The sequence below is a fragment of the Trichechus manatus genome, unplaced genomic scaffold (genome assembly GCF_000243295.1).
Source record: "Trichechus manatus latirostris isolate Lorelei unplaced genomic scaffold, TriManLat1.0 scaffold00027, whole genome shotgun sequence".
Taxonomy (NCBI): domain Eukaryota; kingdom Metazoa; phylum Chordata; class Mammalia; order Sirenia; family Trichechidae; genus Trichechus; species Trichechus manatus.
In genome coordinates, this window is record NW_004443963.1 from 783,760 (window position 1) to 796,789 (window position 13,030).

The window sequence follows — 13,030 nt, forward strand, 5'->3', positions numbered from 1 at the left end:
TATACCAGTTCTTCCCATATTGATACTGCATCTTGCTAGTGATGATTTTTTCTGGAAGAAAGCTCTGATCTCACAGTATTAAGAGTTCTTATTCTTATCTCATTTTGATGTTTGCACTTGCCAGATTTGTAGTTTTGGGAATTTTAGGAATAAAGCTGGTGGTGGCATTTTTATTTGCATGACTGAGGTATAAATATAAGGATAGATTGCTACTGCTTGATAGTGGTGTTTTCATTTGAAATATTTAATTTATGTAATCCCTTTTCTCTTTTATAGCCTAAGTTTCCTTGCAAAGAATGGGACCCAAATTTACCATCATTGTGTCTTCCAAATCCTGAATATTTGGCTCCTGAATACATACTTTCTGTGAGCTGTGAAACAGCCAGTGATATGTACTCTTTAGGAACTGTTATGTATGCTATATTTAATAAAGGGAAACCTATATTTGAAGTCAACAAGCAAGATATTTACAAGAGTTTCAGTAGGCAGTTGGATCAGGTATTTGCCTATAAATATTTGATTGCATTAAATATTTGATGAAATATTTCTTTGATTTTTTTTTTCTAAAATGTGTTCAGAAAATTCTCTAAAATGAGATACGTTTCCTATTTTAAGTTTGCATGTACTCAATAGAAGTAATTTTATAAATAATGAGGACTGGTTAAAGTTTGTTACTACAAATTATTTAACATTTATTTACTAAAATGAATATTGAAATATGATTGTAAAATATTAGGTATATTGTTTTAGGAATAGAAACAGTTTCAGATATTAAAGATAATATTTTAATTATCTTACAGTAATAGAATTAGTAGTTTGTTCAACATACAGATATAGATATCTGTTGCATTAAATGCTTTTTATTGAACAAAGATAAAACATGCAAGTTGAATTCACTGAGCTAAAGCAGCTCTCCAGGTAAATCTGCTGCACTTTTGCTAAAAAACTTATTAGCTGAGAGTACACAAAATATGTATAGAATATGTAAATTACCTCAACAGCAGAGGAGAAGAAATAGAATTCAGTTTAGTAAAGTAAGATTTGGTCACATGACAAATTTTGGTTACTCAAAATTTCTAGCCCTTATTCACCTAAACTCAGAATGGTTGTGCTATTATGTATGCATACTCAGTTCCTATTTTAATGGAAGCTGCTTTTTGGAAGAAATTAAATAAAACAAAAACCTCTCACATTTATTTGAAGTATCAGGCAATTTGCAAAATTTTGTATTTGATGTATATGTATTTATACACACTTTAAAAACCCACACCTTTGCCTGTAGCTAGAGGTGTCATGCTCTTTTGCTTTTTTTTTTTTAAATTAATTTTGGTGAATTTTATTTATTTCTCTTGTGTGTCTAAGAAAACTTTATGTTCTCAATATACTCACACAGTCAGCTGGTCTGACAGATACATCAAAATCACTTTCTAAAAAGAGGTAGCTCATGCAAGTTGGCAACCCTTCACGTATTGTTTTCGGTTGGAACAGGCTGCCACCCTTTGACATCTTATAGTCAAAGATGAAAGGAAAACTTTTTTACTTTGAAGCCTAGCGAGCACAGTTGTTCATTTAGTTTAATCCACTCTAACTTGACTTATTGGACTTTGTAATGTAAGATGATAAATATATTACACCCTATACAAACCTTTGAAAAAAGAAAAGTACTGAATAAACATTTTATAGATAATCCCTTTGTTTTTTTTTCCCCATGTTACACCTCAGCTTCTATAGGATATGTTTCCAGAATGTCTTTGTAACAAATATATTTATAGGTAAATTTTTAAAAGGATTCTTAAATAGACTATTGACAATATTAATGCATATCTTTTTGAATATTTTATATTCGTATGTAATATTATTGCTGTTTTGAATAGTTGAGTCGTTTAGGATCTAGTTCACTTACTAGTATACCTGAGGAAGTCCGTGAACATGTAAAACTGCTGTTAAATGTAACTCCAGCTGTAAGACCAGATGCAGATCAGATGACAAAGGTGAGTACACATGAATTTCTGCCTTAGGTAAAGGGACAAAAAATGAGTTACGGTAGATTAAATGCTTCTGAAACAATATTTAGTCAAATATGGTCCCCAAATAATGTCTGTATTCTTGAACATACTAAGTTTTCAGCTTTTTTATAATCTTAAACATTTAAATAATTTGTGTATATAATTGCTCTGATGTGAAGTTAACATTTCAAGTGAACAGAGTCCTAAGAGTCACAAGTAGGTATGCAGAAGTTTTACTCTCCAGAGAATTCGCTTTAATTCACTGATATAAGCATGGATTTTTAATACATTATTGGTACTCTTTATGCTTGCAAGGTGTTTATTTAATCTTTCAGTATTTTAGTAGTTAACAAAATGTTACTGCCCAGCAAACTCATAGGTACTAATTCTGATGATTTGAACTTGAAAAGAAAAGTAATTTATTACTTTATCCTGATTTTTATAATTAGAATTTCTATTAAAATGGTCCTTAGCATTTTGCTAATTTTTTTCTGAGTATTGTTTTGCCAAACTGTGACAGTTTCAAATAGAAGTACTTTAATGTTAATATTTATCAAAATACTTTTATTGCCTTATTTTTAGATTCCCTTCTTCGATGATGTTGGTGCAGTAACACTGCAGTATTTTGATACTTTATTCCAAAGAGATAATCTTCAGAAATCACAGTTTTTCAAAGGACTGCCAAAGGTGTTACCAAAACTGCCCAAGGTTTGTTGTTGACCAATTTCTGATTATGGTCAGGATTTTAAAATTTATAGTTTACTTTCACTTACTATAATAATTCTTCCAAAGAGATAAAGATGACTTTTGCCTTAAGTGTATAAATGACTATAAAAGGCTGCAGACTGTAACCAAAAGTTTAGTGACCCTTTTCGCGTGGTTAAAAAAATAAATAGGATAAAAAAAATTAGAAGGATATTACCTATACAAAGGCAGCGCTTGAACATTAAATGTCAGAAGAGAGGTTCAGAAGCTGTCACTGTGGAGATCACTGCCAAACCAGCAATTAAGGAGGTACTTCTTTATTGATGCTGTTGTTGTTGGGTGCTGCCAAGTCAATTCCTTCTCATAGTGACCCCATGTGACAGAGTAGAACTGCCCATAGGGTTTTCTTGGCTGTCATCCTTATGGAAGCAGATCACCACGTCTTTGTCCTGCAGAGCCGCTGGGTGAGTTTGAACCACCAACCTTTTGGTTAGCAGCTGAGTGCTTAACCATTGCACAATGATGCGAAAACCCATTGCTGTCGAGTGGATTCTGATTCATAGCAACCCGATAGGACAGAGTGGAACTGCCCCATAGAGTTTCCAGGGAGCAGCTGGTGGATTTGAACTGCCATCCTTCTGGTTAGCAGCCGTAGCTCTTAACCACTGTGCCACCAGGGCTCCTATTGAAGTTGTTAGGTTCTGTCAAGTTGGTTCTGACTCATAGGTACCCTATGCACAACAGAATGACACTGCCCGGTCTTGTGCCAACCCCCCAGTTGTTGCTATGCTTGAACCCATTGTTGTAGCCGCTATGTCAGTCCATCTCGTTTAGGGTCTTCCTGTTTTTTGCTGACCCTCTACTTCACCAAGCATGATGTCCGTCTCCAGGGACTGATCCCTCCTGACAACATGTCCAAAGTATGTAAGATGTAGTCTCGCCATCATTCCTTCTAAGGAGCATTCTGATTGTACTTCTTCCAAGACAGATTTGTTCATTCTTTTGGCAGTCCATGGTATATTCAACATTCTTCGCCAGCATCACTATTTAAAGGCATCAGTTCATCTTCGGTCTTCCTTTCATTGTCCAGCTTTCTCATGCATATGAGGCGATTGAAAATACCCTGGCTTGAGTCAGGCGCATCTTAGTCCTCAAGGTGACATCTTTGCTTTTTAACACTTTAAAGAGCTCTCTTGCAGCCAGTTTGCCCAATGCAATGCGTCTTTTGATTTCTTGAGTGCTGCTTCCATTGGTGTTGATTGTGGATCCAAGTAAAATGAAATCCTTGACAACCTCAGTCTTTTCTCCATTTATCATGATGTTGCTAATTGGTCCAGTTGTGAGGATTTTTGTTTTCTTTTTGTTGAGGCATAATCCATGCTGAAGACTGTGGTCTTTGATCTTCATCAGTAAGTGTTTCAAGTTCTCTTTACTTTCAGTAAACAAGGTTGTGTCATCTGCATAACTCAGGTTGTTAATAAGTCTTCCTGATGTCCCATTCTTCTTCATATAGTCCGGTTTCTCAGATTATTTGCTCAGCATACAGATTGAATAGGTATGGTGAAAGGATACAACCCTGGTGCACACCTTTCCTGGCTTTAAACCATGCAGTATCCCCTTGTTCTATTTGAACGACTGCCTCTTGATCTACGGACGGATTCCTCATGAGCACAGTTAAGTGTTCTGGAATTCCCATTCTTCTCAATGTTATCCATAATTTGTTATGATCCACACAGTCTAATGCCTTTGCATAGTCAATAAAACACAGGTAAACATCTTTCTGGTATTCTCTGCTTTCAGCCAGGATGCATCTGACATCAGCAGTGATATCCCTGGTTCCATGTCCTCTTCTGAATCTGGCTTGAATTTTTGGCAGTTTTCTGTCGATATACTGCTGCAGCCAGTTTTGAATGATCTTCAGCAAAATTTTGCTTGCATGTGATATTAATGCCACTGTTTGATAATTTCCACATTCACTTGCATCACCATTCTTGGGAATAGGCATAGACATGGATCTCTTTCAGTCAGTTGGCCAGGTAGCTGTCTTCCAGATTTCTTGGCATAGACAAGTGAGCCCTTCCAGCGCTGCATTCGTTTGTTGAAACATCTCAATTGGTACTCTGTCAATTCCCAGAGACTTGTTTTTTGCCAGTGCTTTCACTGCAGCTTGGACTTCTTTCTTCAGTACCATTGGTTGCTGATCATATGTTACCTCCTGGAATGGTTGAACATCGACCAGTTGTTTTTGGTATAGTGACTCTGTGTATTCCTTCCATCTTCTTTTGATGCTTCCAGCATCATTAAATATTTTCCCTGTAGAATTACTCAGTATTGCAACTCAAGGCTTGAATTTTTTCTTCAGTTCTTTCAGTTTGAGAAATGCGAGTGTGTTCTCCCCTTTGGTTTTCTATCTCTAGGTTTTTGCACATATCATTGTAATACTTTTTACTATTGATGCTGGCCTCTTCAGTTTCCTTAACTGTCTCTGACTTCTTAAAGCATGAGTGTACTATTGTCTGAAAAATGTTGGTGAATGCTAAAGAAGAGGCACTGGTTAGAAAGCTAGTACTATTTCCTGGTTCCAGGTTTTTTTTCAGTGTTTAATTTATCAGGTATTCATTGATTACCTACTGTTTGTCTAGGACTCTATGTAGGTGCAATGGAGAATAAAGAGAAAAAGGAAATGTAAAATATTGTCCCTGTTCTCAAGGCCCTTACAGTGTAAATAGAGTTAACATGCATGAAAATATATACATGTTCAGAGATAGAGGGATAATTCTTAACTACTAGAAATTATTTTATAAATTATAACTTGGTGGTTGAAATTGTTGACTTAATACACAAGCATTCCCTGCTATTTTACCTAACGTAAACTTAATCTATAAAACCAAAATCATAAGGTTGTATTGCAAAAGAATTCTTTAGTGCATAAAAGTACAGTATAGGACAGTGCTTAAGTTGTGTGCTATGAGTCATAAATAATGAAGGGATTAAGTGGAGAAATATATTAGTGAAGACTAATTTGGGAAAGTTTCCTAAATGGTCATATGCCCCCTTTTGGGATATTTCCAGGTTCTGCTTTTTGTCCTGGCATGATTAGGAGTAGCACCCCATTTTACTCTCAAAAGTGTCTTAGTTTGGGCATTTATTACATGGGTCACATTATGTAAAGGGATAGGAGAGTTTAAACTGTAACTTCAATGTTAACACTGGAGATCTGAAATAAATTTTGTTTCATAAAAATATTTTGTTTTTTAGCGGGTCATCGTGCAGAGGATTTTACCTTGTCTGACTTCAGAGTTTGTAAACCCTGACATGGTACCTTTTGTTTTACCCAATGTTCTGTTGATTGCTGAGGAATGCACCAAAGAAGAATATGTCAAATTAATTCTACCTGAACTTGGCCCTGTCTTTAAACAGCAGGAGCCAATCCAGGTATGTATCCAGATATTTTTGCATTTTTATTCATTGGTATTCTTCATGATGTTAATTGTCATTAAACACAAAAGAATTGCATGTGTGACTTTTTAAAATTTGAGGTAAGAATATTCCACTTTCTTTTCTATTAGTCAGAAAGCTATCTTGTATGTGATTGAAGGGAAGCATTCCTAAAATTATAAATAGACTGCAAGTAAATGTATGCAGTTCTCCATAAATTACCATCTCAGAAAATAAACTGTAATGAGATTTTTTATTTGCTATACTGTTTCCTTTGGCCTTACTGGAAGTTACAGCTTGGGAAGCTATTTTTCTCCTGCACTTTGGTTTGTTTTGTTATTCAGGGCCTTTAATTTGTAGATGACTTGTGCCAGTTGTTAAACTCTTTATCTTACTGCTAGTAAACACTGCCACCAGAAGAGAAAAAACACTTACAGCACCATGGGAATAATGTGCATATATATTGTAAGCGAAAAAGGTGATCAGTTTCTCATGTAGACTCTATTATATTGTTTATGTGCCAGATTCAGGGTAGTCTAGACTTCAGAGCAGTAGAGTCACTCACAGGGGTTTGAATCTGGGCTTCTTCCTATCCTAGAAGCATGACTGGGACAAGTTATTACTCTTTTAAAGCCCCATTTCTGGAGTGAAATGGGTTGTTGGGAGTAAGTGAAATTTTCTGGCACATAGTTAGTGAATACTATTTTATGTTACTTCTACTATATGGCCGTAGTTTATTGGTAAACCATCAACTAATTGATTTATGGCCTTATGACAGGCTGTTTGTAGTCCTTGCCTTAAAAGAAGGGGCAAAGAAGGAAGTGTAGTAGTAAGGCAAGAGTTCCTATGGACTAGGGAAAGGGTGAGGGAGATTAGGCTTTGAAGCAGGTCAAGATGTCAGAGGGAAAGGTGGTGGAGCCACATGTTCACTAAGCTATGTGTCTGTCAAGATAGTATCTTAAGGAACCTGTAAGTTTTATATGCCTCCATTCCCTTTTTTTTTTCTTTTTTTCTTTTCGTTAGTTGTCCAGTTAAAAATTCCTTCTGAAAAATTTTAACTAAGACTTGATAAAATTAAGTATTCTGCATGGATAGAAGTTGGTTCCTTATAGTTTAGCTACGTGGGGGCAGTTAGATGAGGTAGGAATGAAAAGTCAGAGGCAATTAAAATGTTAATTTTTTCTTCATAGAATTTTTCCTTACAGTCCTATTAATTTCTTTACCTTCTGTTTTCTTTATAAAGAAGACCGTAGATAATATTAACAAACTATTAGAATTGAAAGAGCTGTTATCTTTTCCAATTTGTGTTGCACTGGAGAAGAATAGGTATTTAGTTGATACACTTAATTAAGTAGATTCTTAGATACCTGCCCTAAACAACTAGATTATGTTCCAGAGTCAAAAGTGTGACCAACAGAAGAGGTTATAAAGACTTGTTAACTGTTATTCAAAATACACAGTACTTGATGTGTTCATAGCCTTACTTTTAATAAAATTAGTCTCATAATTTATTAAACAGCATCTGATCGCTCAAAATACTTTGAATTAAAATTCTAGTTAAGAACATAAATCTAATAACCATTTTCTGGGGTCGGGGAGAACCCTTTGCATAGAGTTACTTATCTGTTCCTAATAGATGTTAGTTTAGAAAATATTTGATTATTTGATTGTGTAGGTCAGCTGCGCATGAGCTTACTGCTTTCACTACCACCAGGCTGGCAATGTATGATAACCTTTTAGAATTTTAAATTAGTTGATATAAAATGGTACCTTGAGGTTACTTTAATTTATGGTTGTTCAGATTTTTCTTTGGTGAATAAATTTTTGCCTGCTTATCTATTACTTTCTTTTAATTCTTTTCACAATGAAAATAACTTTTTTCTTGGTTATATGAATAATACATATACATTGTCGAAACTTCAGCAATACTGAAAAATATAAAAAAAGAAATAAAAATTACTTGAATTCCCTCCATCATTAACACTGAATGACTGTCCTTTCATATGCTCTTATATTCACACTTACACACATAATTGTATGTAAATGAGGTAATATCAATCATAAATGTTGTTTATATCATGGGGACTTTCTCATACTGTGTGTGTACGTGTGTACATATACCTGTTGCTGTTGAGTCAATTCTGATTCATAGCAACCCTATAGGACAGAGTAGAACTGCCCCATAGGGTTTCCAAGTTGTGGCTGGTAGATTTGAACTGCCCACCTTTTGGTTAGCTCTTAACCACTGCACCACCAGGGCTCCGTATAGATATAGATACATAGATATGTACTTTTGTGTGTATATGGAGAGAGAAACTCTTTTTTAGTTCCTTTCTGCTATTCCCACCCTATCCAGCGTTCACAAGCTGTAATGTATTCTTCTACACTTTTCTTATGCTTATATAATCTCAGACAAAACACATACACATATGTATTTAAATATTGGAGAGATGGTTATTGTTAGGTTTATGAAAGTGGAATCGTATTGTCTACTCTGTATCATGGAGGAAATGTGTACAAGTCGGCTGGTATAAATTTAACCTTTTTTTTTTAATGCTCACATTCTGTGGTGTGAGTGTACCACAGTTTATTCAACCATCCACTTTTGTGTCCAACTTTTTGCTACTACACACATGGTACTTTGTACTTACAACCTTATGTACTAACACTTTTTATCCTTTTTGGCCAATTCCGTCTTTCAGTTTTCCATTTTTGTAAAAGGGGTTTATCACTGGGAGAACAAGAAGGCTACACTACTACACACTTTGCTGTGTGTGCATGAACTGAATGGTAGATGGTGCAGTGACCAGTCACCAGAAGTGATGTGATTGGTCAGTGGTCATAATGTGTATCTGTTATTTACACAGTGATTTGTGGACTGAACAGCTAGCAGGGAAGTTTGTACTTTATGTAGTTACTCACAGTTAATATACCATGGTAACTCACTTTTGAATCGTACTATTGGAGACTGGTAACTGAAATTCACTTTTATCAGAACTGTCCAAAGTGAGGACTCCTATATACTGTCTGTTTTTTTTAAAATAACATGGCATTTTCATTTATCTGACATGTTCAAGGAATATGGTCTTAAAAGGATGAACTTTTTACTTGATATGAGTACATTTCTAAAATGTACTATATAATTTTTAGCTACTTTAATATAGTAGAGTGGGGGGGTTCTTCATCAAGTACTTCAGTAATTGTACAGGGATCTCATTGAAAGATAATTAAGTACTTGGGGCCCCTTTCTTCTACGTGAAGTGATCCCGACTGCAGTTCTTTTTGGTTATCTACCGTATTTTTTACATTTTACACAAATAACACTCACCTTCTATGTTTCTTTGCCAGCTGTGTCCTCCGGAGGTATTTTTGTAAGCAAGCTATGCTAATTTTTTTTACAGCAACATGTAAAAAATTCTTCAGACATAGATTAGAGTGTGGAGGAAGGCACAGTTGGCAAACAAATGTAGAAGGCGTGCGTTATTTGTGTAAAAATACGGTTCTCTGGGTGACCTTTTTTGTTTCCTTCCTTGCTGTTATATATCCCTTCTTAACATGCTTTCCCTAAAGTCCCTGTCTTTTCAATTTGTTTGGCATCTCCTGTGGCCTAGAATAGCAGATAACCAGGCATGTCAGAGTTGTCTCTTGCACTAAAAGGGCTTTGTCTTAGGAACTTCCTAGAAGCTGAGTGATGGACTTTACACCTTTGGGACATCTGGCTTTGGTGCCCTTGGGCTTTTTTTTTTTAACCCAGTAGCTTTCCATATAGTTGATACTTACTGTAGATATGTGAGAGTTAGGAAATTAGTCTTTATTTTTAAATGTTTAAAGTGCTAGTAGGAGTTAAATATTGTACTTCCTAAAATGTAAGAGACTTGATTTGTATGTTTTTGTCTTCCATGCCTTCAGGCTAGCAACATGGTGAGTGTCAAAATATATAACTTATTCTTTTGAAAAAACTTTAAATTTTGTTATGTATAGAATATCTCTTAAAGATTCGAGACTTTAATACATTGTTCCTCTTTTTCCTAAACAGATTTTATTAATTTTCCTACAAAAAATGGATTTGCTACTAACCAAAACCCCTCCTGATGAGATAAAGAACAGTGTCTTACCAATGGTTTACAGAGCGCTAGAAGCTCCCTCCATTCAGATCCAGGTATAGTATTTGATTAGTTTTTCTTTAGTGATTTTGATTCTTAAAGCAGAATAAAGAACGAAAGAAGATACATTTTTAAGTTATAAAATATTCTATATAACATTCATCAGTAGTATGTATTTATCTATTGAACTACATCATTGATACCCTGCTACTAAAGTGTATCTACTCCAAGTTTAAAGTATCAGTTGGTAAATACCTGCATTGTGAAATAAAATGATTCTTTGCCTTTATTTATTAGAAATGTACTGTTACAGCAGGAGATTTGATTTATCGTAGTTTAGCTTGTTGGTATATCCTCTTCTTTCTGCTTCTTCCTAAATGGGTAATTGAAATATGAAGGAAAGTATGCTATGAAAACATCAAAGATAGTTACCTTTTTCTTCTGAAAACATTAAGTAGGTATTTTCCCATACTCATAATATTCTTTCATGCTTGGTACCTCAATTTTCTATTTAGAAACGATGTTCCTTCTGCATTGAAGTTAATTTGTGCAGCAGGTAGATGGAAAAGAAGACAATAATTTGGTATGATGGTCCTTAATACATTTATAGTAATGTTTTTGTCCCAGAAAAACCATCTTGGAACATCATATACTTTGCCAAACTTTCAGTTCTGTAGTCTGGTTCTGTGTGTGCTGTCTGGAAAAACGTTTTGAATCACAAAAGTCTAATTTAGTTTCATTTTTTTTTCCTTTGGGAAATTTACACTTACGTTAAGAACATCTCACTGCACAAATGGTTTTATCTTTAAACGTTTATAGTCTTTTTGCCAGTATAGAAATTTTAGTAAAAAAAAAAAAAAAAACATGATTTTAATTTTTTAAAGCCATTGACCAAAACTTTAACATGAACGTAAAACCACATGTATAAGATCGCTTTTGAGATTCATTTCTATCTGTCTACTAAGTTATTTTGTGTATTCAAAGCTGTGAGATTGATGTTAAAAATCCTTCCTTATAATGAGATCATCCTTCTTAAAGGTGAGAAATGACAGGGGATGGGTGGGGAAGGTGTACTTACCCCTACTTTTTAGCCCTTTCTAAAGAAACATTCCCATGGGCCCTGTGTAGTTAAGCTGGTTTTATATTCACTATGATTAAAGAGGAGGAGAAAGATTGAGTGACATAAGAGGTCGTTTGTCTTTGTAGGGGGCAGATACTTCATAAGGTAGCTATCTGAGCCGATAAGTATCAACCAGTATTTTATTGAAATAGTTAATATGTAATTCAAGTTGACTTGTGCAGCTTTGCTGAATTTTAGAAACTGCCATTTCTGATATCATTTGGTGTAAGTCTTTAGTCACCAATCCAGTTAACTAGTGTCATCATTGCTTGGTAAGAGTGTATCTAAACAACTAGGAGAATCTCAGAGCAAGAAACAAAATCTTTTTATCAGGCTTCATTCAAGTAGAAGGCTAGACAGTGACTTCTGAAATTCATTTCTGAGACTTGATAGATATTTTTAAAGTGAAATTTGGTTAGAAATATTTAAGATTATTCTGAAAAACGTTTTGAAAGGTAGAAGATGCTTTGCAAAAGCTTAAAAAGAGGCATTAATAAAATTGTATGTATGAAACAGTTCTTTTATTATTCAGCTTTTAAATTAAGCCTAGAAGCTGTGTTCATTCCACACACCCCCACACACACCAATTATAGACAAAGAAAGTATAAAATAAGAAGCAGAAATTCCTAAGAATTTGCTGATTGAATTTCCTTTTTTTTTTGGATTTTGTCATTGTTGTTTGTTTGTTCTTTTTCATCTCCTCCTCTTCTTAGGATCTTTATTTTGTCTCCTAGGAAGAAGGCTCTCCCATCCCTTAACTAAGTGATTTAGACAGAACTTAAGATTTGTCTTTTTGTAACCTACCACCTTGAGCTTGATTATACAGCGTAGCACTTTACAGTTGCTTTATAGTAAGTAATACAAGTGTTAGGGTTTCTCTGCTGAAAGCTTCTTGCTATCATTATTGGTGTAATCATTTAAAGGCTGATCTTCCTTAAGGAGGCACCCTCTTGAAATAGGAGCACAGTGTCTCATTGACTGATCATCCTTGCACATTCTCCTCTGTCATCTGTGGAAAGTGGTACCGTAAATGTGGCTTGAATTTCTTATCCTCTAATTATATCACCCACATAAATATTATAGTTCTGAGTGGATATAAAAATATAACCCTTTTACATCTGCCTTTTGGATATAATTTGGGAGTAAATTAAAGCAAATAAAATACATGCCAGTATTTTGATAACACATTCTCAGTAGTTAATTCATTTCTGTCTGCTAACTGTAAATGTCTTTAAGTTTACTGAATATTGTCAATAGCTCCTTTGCTGATGTACGTTGGTACTTCTATTTTCTTCAGTACGTAATCCCTTTTCCTATGCTTTGCTACAAAGATCATTGTTCATTCATCATTAAGGATCATTGTTCATTCATCATTGTTCATTCTGCCCTTGTGAGGGAGCTGACATGTATGTTCTTCAGCCAGTTAGTTCTCAAGACATTTCTTACTCTTTTCCTTTTCAATGCCCCCCCTCGGTAATCCCCCCTTGTCCTTCATTATTCTTATTTAGAGTTCCCACTCTGTATGGCACCATATTAGTTAACAAGAAGGACTTAATAACTTTTTCCTGCTTCTATAAATTGTACGTGCTTAAGGTTCAGAATTTGGAAGGACTTACAAATATAAAGAAATAAAACTCCTCTCTCTCTAAGATGACCAT

General features: G+C 34.7%; 1 protein-coding gene across 1 annotated transcript in view; it reads left to right on the top strand.

Moving 5' to 3' along the window:
- Nucleotides 1–13,030, top strand: part of SCYL2 (SCY1 like pseudokinase 2) — a 46,548-nt gene that overhangs the window by 11,353 nt on the left and 22,165 nt on the right. The window contains exons 4-8 of the mRNA XM_023728904.1: nucleotides 277–498; nucleotides 1,875–1,991; nucleotides 2,589–2,714; nucleotides 5,970–6,146; nucleotides 10,186–10,313. Coding sequence (XP_023584672.1) covers nucleotides 277–498; nucleotides 1,875–1,991; nucleotides 2,589–2,714; nucleotides 5,970–6,146; nucleotides 10,186–10,313 — 770 coding nt within the window. The remainder of the gene's footprint in view (nucleotides 1–276; nucleotides 499–1,874; nucleotides 1,992–2,588; nucleotides 2,715–5,969; nucleotides 6,147–10,185; nucleotides 10,314–13,030) is intronic.